The 12,662-nt window shown below is 39.6% G+C and overlaps 1 protein-coding gene across 2 annotated transcripts in view; it reads right to left on the reverse strand.

Moving 5' to 3' along the window:
- Window positions 1–10,636, reverse strand: part of LOC110033811 (mannose-1-phosphate guanyltransferase alpha) — a 29,299-nt gene extending 18,663 nt beyond the window's left edge. The window contains exons 1-9 of one of the 2 annotated variants that reach the window (XM_020737921.1): window positions 10,367–10,636; window positions 10,019–10,100; window positions 9,840–9,937; window positions 9,661–9,761; window positions 9,494–9,572; window positions 9,230–9,290; window positions 8,755–8,801; window positions 8,554–8,646; window positions 8,314–8,419 (exon numbers count right to left, since the gene is read on the reverse strand). In XM_020737921.1, coding sequence (XP_020593580.1) covers window positions 8,314–8,419; window positions 8,554–8,646; window positions 8,755–8,801; window positions 9,230–9,290; window positions 9,494–9,572; window positions 9,661–9,761; window positions 9,840–9,937; window positions 10,019–10,076 — 643 coding nt within the window. In that variant the 5' untranslated portion in view covers window positions 10,077–10,100; window positions 10,367–10,636. The remainder of the gene's footprint in view (window positions 1–8,313; window positions 8,420–8,553; window positions 8,647–8,754; window positions 8,802–9,229; window positions 9,291–9,493; window positions 9,573–9,660; window positions 9,762–9,839; window positions 9,938–10,018; window positions 10,101–10,366) is intronic. The other variant, XM_020737922.1, reaches the window with a different exon arrangement.
- Window positions 10,637–12,662: the final 2,026 nt, after the last annotated feature.

Consider the following 12,662-nt stretch of genomic DNA (forward strand, 5'->3'; position numbering starts at 1 on the left):
CAGTCCCATCATCAAAGTTCACATTAACCACCCATAAGCCAACTTGCAACACTCCTTGACTTCTCTAAAGCTGACCAACTACCTCTACTAGTTCTGGCCGACCTGCTAGCTGACCAAGACAGGCATTCACAGTTCATTCTCAAACTATCTACTTGTAGTACCTCTTCACGATTATCAACGCTTACTCTTCACAAGAGCTCCTACACTCCTAGAAACTAAACTGAGATTTTGTTACGCCCATAAAGGGGTCGGCACTGGACCGGCCGATTGCAACCCAGCTAGCCCACATGTGGTCGGCCTTCATCGCATGAAGAAGCAGACGAGTCCAGATAGGTCGCAGAAGAAGGAAAGAAAGGGGGTGGGTGGGGCCAACTAGGGCCATAATCACATTTAAGGAGGAGAAATTAAAGGAGGTTTGGAAGGAAAGTTTTCAAATGTTGTGGGAGAATTCTATTAAGGAGAACCTAGAGTTTATTTTCTTTCATGCATTTATTTGGTGGTTGCTATGTTTTTTCCTTTTGATGGTATTCTAAGTGACGCCCAGGGTTGTGGGAGAGCCGATCTACCTCTCGAAAAGTATATCACTGTTGTGTTTTGCTTATTTGCATTTGCGTTTTGTAAGAGCAGTCGTTATTTGACTTGTTTCCACCTATCTATCGTTGTTTTGTTGTTGTTGCTTACTGATTTTGAGTCTGGAGCGTATCAAATTGGTATTAAAGCCTATCTCTTGGTGGGATGGCAGCAAAAAAAATGGATGTAGAAGGAGAGATAGGGCAAATCAGATCGGAAATAGAAGAAAGATTTGCCGCCATGGAGAGCATGTTTTTTTTCCCATTGAAAGTCGAATGGAGGATGGATTTAAGAGAATAGGAGAAATGCGGGAGATGATCAAAGAGCTCATGGAGATGCAATCGAAAGCCGTGCCGACCGCTCCAGTTGCAAATCCTAACCAAGAGTTGATCAAAGAATCCTTTCCCAAGTCAAAAGGGAAAGAGAGAATACGAAGAAGACAGCTACCTACAAGAGCATCCCTCTAGGATTCCGAGAGGAGTGGGAGTGAAGACTTCCGAGATAGGGGGATGGGCCGAAAATTGAAGGGATGATGTAAGGGGCGTAAAAGAGCACGATGGAGGAATGAGGGAATCGGGAGCGGGGCGCGCCTATGATCAAAGGAGGGAGTTCCACCTAGACACATAGGGGAAAATACCAAAGGCAAAAGGGGTTGGGGTGAAGATATAAGGGTTAGAAAAGTGAAAATGCCAATCTTCGAAAATGATGATGCACGTGGGTGGGTGTATCAGGTGGAGCGATACTTTGCGATCAATGAGAAGCTCATGGCAACAAAATTATGTTTAGAGGGAAAGGCTTTAACTTGGTTTCAGTGGATGGAGGCAAAACATCTGATGCACTCATGGGAGGAGTATAAGAAATGCTTGTTGGAACATTTTCGAGCCATTCAAAAAGAAGACCTACATGAGCAAATCTATGCTCTGACTCAGGAGGGGACGGTTACGAAATACCTTAAAAAGTTTGAGCTCTTGTTAAGGAGGTTGAGGGGGAATTCTGTAGCAGGTCTAGAAAGAAACTTCTTGAAGGGCCTAAAGCACTACAAACGAGCAGTGCAGCCTTCCGCCCCTTGGGACCGCGAGGATTGAGGGAAATGATGGAGCTCGCTCAGATGATTAAGAGCAACTTAACAGTCATGGCACTGAGGGCTCAGACGGTGTTATTTCAAAAATGTTGAAGGAGAAGAGTACAGAACCCCATTCAAAGAGTAATTTCAAGTGCCTCACAAATGCAAACGTGCAGGAAAAAAGAGCAAAAAGATTGTGCGTTGTGACGAGAAAAATGCCCCAGGTCACCGTTACAAGAAGCGCCCTTCAAATTCTTTTAGTTCGGGAGGAGGATACAGAGAGTGAGGAATCATAAAAGGAGGTGGTGGAGGAGAAGCATCTGCATTTGGATGTGATAGAAATTTTCTAAACGAAGAGCAATTCTCAACTTTATTGGCGCTTAGAATCAATTAGAAACTAAACCACACAGCTAAATAACGGGATCACACCAATTCGAGAAAATCATAACAAGCCATAAATAGAAAGCATAATCGAAGCAACCAAAAAAACATACAATAATTTATATGAAAAATCCCAAGAATGAAAAATAAACTATGAAATCACACCACTAGGAATTTCCACAATGAAATTCAGAAGGTTTTACAAAAAAAACTCACATATGTTCTCTCTATACACAAAGAAAACTTACAAGACCCGATCCACAATCTTCTCTCTGATCCGACGCAAAAATAATGTGGAATCATTGAAATCCACCTCTTTGAAAATTCTATCTTTCATCGTGATGCATGTCGAAAAATACGGAAGGAAGAAACACCAAGCCCTACGAAATTTGCTCGAAATCGAGATTAAAAAATCGAAATCCCAAAAGAAAACTGCATCAGGAGCTTTGGGGCCTAAACTTGGTTCCTAAACACCAATCCCTCTGTATCGACGCCCAAAATTGGGCGCCTATGCGCCCATGGCTCCGACTTCTCTATAGCCAGACACAAGTGGGTGCATATGCACCCACAGGTTGACGCATATGAACCAGACCCTCTGTCAAATTGCACCCATAGTCGACAACTATGCGCCGACATTGTGCCTATTTAGGATGATTTGGCTCCACACAACACCAACAAGATGTGACAGAGGTGTCCTTCAATTCAGCGGTGAGATTTAACCCAAATCAAACGATGAAGGTGATGGGGTGGATCGGAAATAGCCAATTGTGGTGTTGGTAGATAACCGGACCACACATAACTTCATCACAAATCAGATCGTGGAGAGGCAGGGGTTGGAGCTAGTGACTACAAGAAGCTTCAACGTTATGATGGAAACAGGGGAGGAGAAAAGTTAGAGAATTTGCAAGGGGTTAGCTCCAACGCTACATGACTATCCAAGCTATTGGGATATGACTCTGAGATTCAGTACCGGTCGTAATTGGAGAAAAAGGCGACAGACACTGTTGAGAAATGTGAAGAAACCCCAATTGACGGCCCTATCGGTACCCTTGGTCCTAGATTGGGAAGCCCCGAGACCGGAGAGCGAACGAGATGAGGAGCTAAGGAAGATAAGGGCCAAGTTACTACAGGATCTGAACAGGCATCCAGGATATGCATAGAAGGGGCAACAACTGCTCCGCCAAGGGCGATTCGTGATACTTAAGACGCGAATTATATTTCCAAATTATTACAAGAGTTTCATGACAGTGCGATCGAGGGATACTTGGGGGTGCAGAAGATCTACAATCGCCTAGCAACAAAACTATATTGGGTAAAGATGAGCAGAGACGTTAATGATATGGTGTTAAAATGTGATATATATCAACGACGCAAGTACTTGATCACGACACCAGAAGGATTACTAAAACCATTGGCATTATAGGAAAAGGTTTGGGAAGAAGCAACGATGGATTTCATCGAAGGATTGCCACGGTCAGAAAGAATCACAGTGATCATGGTGGTCATGGACCGCCTGAGTAAGTATGCACATTTCATTCTCATACGACATCCCAACACTGTGATCTCGTTTGCAGTTGTGTTTGTCCGGGAAGTAGTCTGTTTGCACGAAGTACCGCAAACGATTCTTTCGGATAGAGATAAGGTGTTTCTCAACCACTTCTAAAAAGAGACATTCAAGTTGCAAAAGATGATCCTTAAGAGGAGAACCGCATATCATACCTAGATCAATTGATAGACAGAGGTGGTCAACAGAAATGTAGAAACATACCTACATTGTGTCATAGCTGATATGCCAAAACTTTGGGGCAAGTGGATTGCGCGGGTTGAATATTAGTATAATACTTCGTACCACACGCCGCAACACGGACCACCCCTCTCAAGATAATGCATGGGCGGGATCAATCTCACTTAATACATTATAGGCATAGCGCTACGCTCGTATCCAACGACGATCAGTACTTGGAGGAGTGGGACAGGACACTAGCAAAGCTCAATGGGCATCTTCTGAGGGCTCAACAAATCATGAAAACGAAAGCAAATGAACACGGAAGAGATGTGCAATTTGAACCAGAGAATATGTTCTACTTGAAGCTGAGACTTTATCGATAGAAGACATTTTCCAAAAGGAGGAATGAGAAACTTTCACTGAAATTCTTTGGGCCTTATGAGGTGATGGCACGCATCAAGGCAGTAGCCTACCATTTGAGGTTACCACCATCGTTTGCGCGACACCCGGTTTTCCATGTATCAAAGTTGAGACGTGAGTTCGGAGAACATACACCCTCATCTACACTACTGAGGACATTGACAAAGGACTTGGAGGTGATTCTGAAGTCATTAGATATCTAAAGGGTGCGTCGAGAAGTAGGAGCGAAGGAGGTATTGGTTAAATGAAAAAGGGTCTCAGACTATGAAGCAACATGAGAACCTTACAAAGTGATCCACATACAGTTTCAACCCTTCCACCTTGAGGACAACGTTTTTTTTTTTGGAGAGAAGTAGTGTTACGCCTATACAGAGGTTGGTTCAGGATAGACCGGCAGATTGCAACCCAGCCGGCCCACAAGCAGGCCGGCCTTTGTTCTGTGAAGAAGCGGAGAAGTCTAGTTGGGTCAAAGAAGAAGGAAAGGTGGGGGAGGGGTCCACTAGGGCCATAATAACATATTCAAGTAGGAGAAATTAGAGGAGATTTGGAGGGAAAGTGAGAAAAAAAAGTTTTCAAATGATATGGGAGGATTCTATTAAGAGAGGAACCTAGGGATTGTTTTCATTCATGCATGTATTTGGTGGTTGCTATGTTTTTTTTCTTTTGGTGGTGTTCCTTGCAACGTCTAGGGTTGTGGAAGAGCCGATCTACTTATCGAAAAGTAGATCACCATTGTATCTTTCTTATTTGCCTTTTTTTTTTTTTTTTTTTTTAAGAGCAGCCCTTGTAAGAGCAGCCCTTATTTGACTTGTTTCCACCTATATATCGTCGTTTCGCTATTGTTACTCGCTGATTTTGAGTCTAGAGAGTGTCAGATTTCAAAACCAGCCCCCTCAAGATGCTTTTCTTCAAACAAAGCATTCCATGTTGCCTTCGCATATACTACAACGACCAGCCTCAAGTAACAAAAACTCTTAACACCTTTCCGTGACACCTTTTCCTCGCAAAACCAAACTTCAGCCATACTAAAGAGCTAAAACAAGAAGTAACCGCCATAAGACTCCTCTTTACAGAAGTAACTCCACCTCTCAAACTTCAATGACATCAAATTATCATAAACAAGGACAACAAGTTATAAATGCCATCATCATTCACGATATTTTGTTCCTGTAAATGTCAATACTGTCTTGTCAAATATCATCTCTCATGCACACATCGCAATGAACATGATGCCCATTCTCATACTAAAGATCATAGGTCAGTACCAATACAATGTTAACTATGATTAAGCTGATCATTATCATTTTAAATTGCATAAATTATTTTTTATGATTATGAATATAATGATGCATGCCTTTCACATCATCAAGGTTTCAAAAGTAATCCTCTATAATATTCTTTAGTAATACTCTCACACATCTTCAAAGAAGAGTTGTCCCTTCGGTCCCACGAAATTTATTATGCAAATTCCATATATTCCTTTAGCGCCAAAAATCTTATAATACGTTCTAATTTAACAGCACATGTCAAAACTTATGAACATTTTATCTATGATAATGGCCGTATGGAGATGTTTATGATGATAACATCTCAAAGATATGAAGTAATCCCTGATAGTAGTTATAAGTATTTTTTTACTGTTTATTTTTTGTGTGGGGTGGGGGGTGAAGGGGGCAGAAGTTGAGGGGAGAGTAACATAGGTTACTGCCAAGTATACTATTTAACTGAAGTTAGTCTAAGATATTCCCGAATGTGCGCCTAAACATGTTATTGAGCATGAAATTATGTTCCTTGTGCATTTTGTTTAACATAGCATTAAGATATTTTTAGATGTATCAAATTTTGCAGTTGATCTTCTTCACTTCATATATTCTTGCTCCTAATCAGTCGTCACTACATTAGCAGCAGAATGTTAGTACAAAATGACTGAAATTTGTTTCAATCAATTGCATGGTTGCCGCTTTCATCAAATAATCTACTGGTGTAAGCTCCGCCTTCATTGCCTTACTTCAAATAAGAGTTCTTTACAGACAAATGAATTAATACAATCCAATAAAATAGGTATCATCATTCAGCCAGTATAGAACACTTATGACTACTTTCTTATAGAACGGTTATAAATTCAAACCAAACTTACAAAAGGGTAAATTGGATTTTAAAGCTTCTTATATTCAACTATTTTTATCCAAATTCAACTTTCACTTTATGTTTTATTAGAATAAAAGTTAATAAAGATGAGAATAATGTCATCATTATTTTAGGATAATAAGAAAAACGGTAATTATCATAGGAATTATTTTTCTTTGAAATTTGTATGGGCTTTTAGACTTGACTGATTAGATGAATAAATTATTTAAACATGTCAATGTTATTTATTTCTTCCTCTTTAATCCAAATTATGTGCTCATATCATTGTTTAAAAGGGTGTTTGAGTCGAGGCGAGCCTCGAACTGAGGCGCACAAAAAAAACCTCAAGAATTGAGCTTCAGTGCCACCAGTGAGGTTGGCACCTTTTTCATTTGAGACTCACACCTAGAGGTTTTATGTCTCGAGTCTTTTGAGGCATAACCCAAATCAAATTATGCAAAAAAATATTTATTATATAATATTTAATATATCGGATAAAATACTTCAAAAAGACCAGAAGATAATTTAAAATGATTATTTGATTATGTTATTAATTTATTAATTTATTTAAATTATATTGCATTTCAAATTGATTGATATGGTAAGAAGAAAATTATAGAGAAAAAAAATATTTGAAAGGTTTCAATAAGGAAGAATTAAATGATAATAAGCATTATGATTATTTCGAAGATGCGGAAAACAATGATAAGACCACTATGGATCTTGAACATGATAGAACATTTAAATTCTAAGTGAATATTTACCTAAAATCACATTCCAAACTTCTACTTTATATGAATTTTTAAGATTAAGATATGTATTTTATGTTTTTATGATAATAAACTAAATCAACTTATTAATGGTTTGTCATAATTATGAAATTATTTTAATTTTATGAGTTTTTTCTTTATTGAGGTTTATGTCTTGATCCGCCTCGAGGCTTACGCCTTGCTTCACTAAGGCGATTTGTCTTGATTCCCGATTTCACCTTTTTAAACTTTGGCTCATATCACTCCATATTGTGCATGTAGAGTGTACTCTGCCTCTTATTCCCTTTCTTTTTTTTATTTTCTTTTTTTATTTAAGATTACATGACATCAAGTGAGCTCATGGATAGTATGATATCTTAACAGAAGTGAGTGTCAACTTATCCACTTCTCAATACAACTAAACCTCATTTTGAGTTTAAAAATGGCAACCAAAGTAGTGTCATCTCACTGAAACTTAATTTGATTCAACTTTCTCTTAATGTTTATGATGAAAAAAAAAACAAAAAGAAGCTCTAATAGATTAGAAAAGTATATGATTTATCCCTTACTCTTCCAAAAAATCGCTTTTAGAAAACTTTTTAAGAAAGGATAACAGAAACTATAGCCGATAAAGGAATTTTTAAGAAAGCTTGCAAGCAAAAAGAACTAAGTAGACCCTATGCCCAAAGAAAAAATTGAGCTTTATTTATTAAAATAGAATGAGGATTTGTACAGGAGGAAAGCTAACACAACTAAATGGTATGGTGGCTGCACAAGCATTTTTTCCATAAGCATTTAGGCATTTATCGATGTGCACGTAGGGTATTCGAGTATTTCCAACAAAATTTGAAATCATGCTACTTAAGGTCTCAAATAGTGACAAGAGACAAATTAATCCTTCAAGCATGAAATTTAAGAAAATGAGAGCAGGTTTAAAATAGGCCAAAGCAATACAATTAGACGCATCCATCTTAAATGCATACTACTATGAAAGAAGTGAATATCAGCTTCTGTCTCATCCCTTCATACCATCTTAGGTGAGTCATCAAAAAAAGAATCAGATTGGTTCATAGAAGAAAAAAAGTGAAAAACATGGTAGAGCTATAAATAAAAAGGAAAAAAAATACAAGAAGAATCAAAGCAATAATAGCTTATATTCGTTAACAACTGTTATTTGCTACACTTCATCATTGAGTAATTTTAAATAATAATAATAGTAATAATAATAGATGGAATATTATGTCCATACGTTTAAACAATATTATGCTTTTTCGTACTTTCTTGAGGCATACCTCTATCCTTCCGCTGAGTGAAGGAATCCTGAATTGCCTTAAAGATCTCTGGGTTAAAAATGTAGACACCGCAATTTATGAGATCACTAACCTGCATAAGATAGCAAATAAAAACCGTGAAGCTCGGACGTTATAAAGCACCAAAAGCATACCGGAGAAGATCAGACCAATGGATGAAGTCGTGATGGGAAAAGGCTGGAGCAAATATATAGGACTCGTGCTTACAAAAGTCTCTGGTTTCTCTGTGTAATGCAGAAGCTCTTTTGTCACGGGATCAGCCACCAATTCACCAAATTGATTTGCAGATTCAGCTGAAACCTATGCAGAAAATTGAATAAATCCCACGAGTTTTCAAATGGCATGGTATAGCAATGAAAATGTTTGAGAAAGCAAATACAAAATTAAATTAGACTAATGCCTCTCAACCTTGATTACTAGTATTGTCCCCATTCCACCATAGTCTTTATGGGCATCTGCAAAACAGCAATAGAAAAGAACATTTTAAATAAGTTCCAAAACCAACCTATATATTTGCATTTTGCATTTCGCATTTTTACCATGAGGATCAAGATTCAAGTTAAGGCACTTAAATGATGAGCAAAAGTACAAGTGCTAAGAGAAATCATGATTATTGGTTGATAGCAATGCTGGCATGGGTAAATTTTAAATAAGAAACATATCAATTGCTGGACAAATTTAATCTAGTTCCAGCAGCGAGAAAGATTGCCAATTTTCTAGGTGAACAAAGTCAGCGCCAGCAGAGATGGGCACCCCATCAGGAAAACAACATTATTTGAATCCTATTAGAATGCCAGTTTTTATAAGAAAATACTTAAGTCGGAAAAAGTGCTGAGGCGCAGAATAACTTGCAAGGCTAACAAAGGTTAATTGAGGCGCTTACCAAGCATTTCTGGCAGTGGGAAGCTGCAGCAAACATCACAGTTCAGCAAAAATATATGTGACTGCCATACAAAAAAGGCATGAGAACGTGCTCAGCTCTTTCTTCATAATCATGGAAGACATTCCAATATGTAAAGTAAAAGTCAAGACACACAAAGCCAAACACTAAGAACAGGTGCCAACACTAAGAACACGTACAAAATCCAATTCCTAAGCAGAATAACAAATCAAGCGAACAAATTCATTCAGATAGTATAATTCTAACCGGATTTTCTTCCAATATATAATCTCTAAAACTGTACAGCCCTCCTGCTGAGCCAAGCGGCCTATCTTCTTTCAAATATCTGCCAAAAAAAAAAACACCACAAATCAAAATAAATAACATGGAAGAAGCGCATGCTCTAACAAATTCACAAAAAAAATCAACTGCACCTAACAGGAACTCTGAGCTCATTCGAAATAGCTGACACATAAAGAGCAAACTCCCGCTCCTCATAAAATCCAATGAGATAGACCTGAGCCAAGTTGGGAATCTGCAATGCTCGCAGCAGCTCCACAAATTAACCAACCAATAAATCATATATATCAAAACAATGGGATTCAGCGTTTACTCTTCTGCAAGCAGAGATGGGATGATGAACCATCGGCTGTCCCGCGATAGGAAACAATGGCTTCGGAACGTTGAAAGACAATGGCCGGAACCGCGTCCCTGAACCACAATCAAAGATTCGAGTCATCAATACCAGCAAACCGATAATCCATCGAGTATATGTATAATTCCCATCAATACCTTTCGTAGGGCCTCCAACCATAATCACCGCCACGATTCTCTCTTCAGAACTCCCCATTGCTCAGATCCCAAACGTTAAACCCTATTTCGAGAAGATTGGAAACTCACCGCATAGAAAACGATATCGAAAAACTTATGGGCTGTTTGGTAGCCGGCTTTAAGCAGGATTTATGCAGTATTTAAGCTAAATCCTGACAAACGGCAAAAAATGCCTCAGTAAATCCTGAGCTCCCGTAAATCCCAAAATGAAACCGATTGGCGATATATCCGGGATTTACTAAATCCTGTGATTCGGTGGATTTAAAATCCAGAACGAGCTGCGAGGAAGAATGGCGCGTACAAACTTACCTTCCTCAATGGTTGGTTTCTGGTAGCCGGGATCCGTCGTTTCCTTCCCAGCTAGCTCTAATGGCGACGGTATCGCGAAGGTTCGTTCACGGAGGCGAAGGTTTTGGGCGGCGTAGAAACAGCCCCTTGGATTAAAACCCTAGATTTCCAACTTTGGCGGAGAAAGCGTTGTTTAGGAGGAAGAAGACAACTGATGCGGGAGGGGAAGAGGCGGGAGAAAGTTATGAAAGTGCGCAGCAACTCCATTGGCCTTTTATGGGATCAGGGCACGGATGAGGGATGAGATGAATAGAAGGGGACGGGCTACAGATGTGGGCCCGGGCCTTAGAGGATCGTGTACGGTTACGATGTGGATCCTATGGACTGCCAAACGTGAGGACAAAAATTTATCAATTATATATTCGTGCTCTTACCATAAATTATTAACGACTAAATTTTAAGAGTTTAAAAAAGAAGCAATAAATTATACTTTAACATTAAATATATTTTTTTTTATTAAATGTTGTTTGGTTTGTGTTATGGTATGGCTCATATACCATATAGGGACAGACGCTGGAACGAAGCGGAGCAGAGCGGAGCGAAGCGGAAGAATCTGTCCAAATCAGGAAGTTACGTTATGTGGGTTGGGGGTGTTGGGTCAACGTCTCGCTATACGATACATGAGTAATTTGGGAATTACATATTGTACTGTAGGGTTTACTCTAGGATTATAAATAGAACTGTTTGCAATCCTAGGTCCTCGAGAGAGTTGAATTTTGTATTCTGTATTCTTTTCTGAATATTGAAAAGGAGGTCGCCGCTCTGCTCCCGAGAATGTAGGCATCTTTGTCGAACCTCGTTAAATCTCTGTGTTCTTCTGGATTTGTGTCGTTCTTGTTTTTCTTCGCCCTAATTTTCCCAACAGTGTTGGGTCAACGTCTCGCTATACGATACATGAGTAATTTGGGAATTACATATTGTACTGTAGGGTTTACTCTAATATTATAAATAGAACTGTTTGCAATCATAGGTCCTCGAGAGAGTTGAATTTTGTATTCTGTATTATTTTCTGAATATTGAAAAGGAGGTCGCCGCTCTGCTCCCGAGGATGTAGGCATCTTTGCCGAACCTCATTAAATCTCTGTGTTCTTCTGGATTTGTGTCGTTATTATTGTTTTTCTTCGCCCTTATTTTCTCAACAAGTGGTATCAAAGCTCAGGTTCGAGGGCAGGGAAAAAAACTGCGGCGACGCAGGAAGTAAGAAGAACGATTTAGGGATTTTGGAAGGAGAAGTTTCGGGATCTGCGTGGCTTTGATTCGAAATCGAGGTATTCGGCCCACGACGTAAATTTGAAGGAGGAGTTCCTGCGAAGGCCAGGTCTCCGGCGAAGGTTTTGCGTGGGGCGCGGAAAGGATGTCCGCGAATTTGCGCGCACGACAGAGATTTCTGCAAACAAGCTCTTGGAAGTTGCGATCGGTACAACAGTGGTTCCGATCCAGAGATTCGCGGCCAGAAAAAGGAAGGTTCACGCGGCACGCGATTCGCGGTGCGAAAGGCTGCTGGGGAGTTGTCCGGCGTAGGAAGGAGCGGAGGATCGCTGCTATAGGGACGCACTATTCCCGCAGGAGGCGGCAGGCTAAAGGAAGGGTTCGCGTTGTTGTGGGAGTGACGTTCTTGCCTCGGTTTCGCGAACCAGAAAGTAAGATCGCGGCGTTCCGCGGAAGGAACAAACTTGCCGAGCACTGTTCCTGTTCGTGGATCGCGAAGCTCGCAGGAAGGGAACAGTGCTTGGGCGGAATAGGCGGGATCCAGAAAAGGGAAGGAGCGAAGGGCAACAAATTAATTTCGAAACTTTCCTTTGCTGAAGAATATTCCATATTCTTTGCCGTTGTTCAAATATTCAAGAAGGAATATTCTGGCTGTCCTTGAGGAGTTAATTAAAAAGGAATTTCCTGCGGTGTTAATTAAGAAGGAATTTCTTGTGGAGTTAATTAAGAAGGAAATTACTTGTTACTGGGAAAGTTAATAAAGCAAAGTTTAACTAAGAAAATTTCTTAATTAATCTCTAAAAGGAAAGTATTTAATCAAGGGAACACTGTTCTGGTCCGTGAAGAAGGCATTTCTGAGAAACTTAATTAAGAAAATTCCTTAATTAAGGGAAAAGATTTTCTTTTTTTTTTAAAAAAAAGGAGGTTTAAGCAAGGATTTTTTGCAGAGGATTTTTTTTTTGCAGAAAAGTTTTTGTTGCAGGATCAAAATTGTTCGCAAGGCGGACGGACTCGCGGGAACGAACAGGTGCGAAGCAGTTCGGATAAA

Source organism: Phalaenopsis equestris, unplaced genomic scaffold, assembly GCF_001263595.1.
Source record: "Phalaenopsis equestris unplaced genomic scaffold, ASM126359v1 Scaffold001303, whole genome shotgun sequence".
NCBI classification, from domain to species: domain Eukaryota; kingdom Viridiplantae; phylum Streptophyta; class Magnoliopsida; order Asparagales; family Orchidaceae; genus Phalaenopsis; species Phalaenopsis equestris.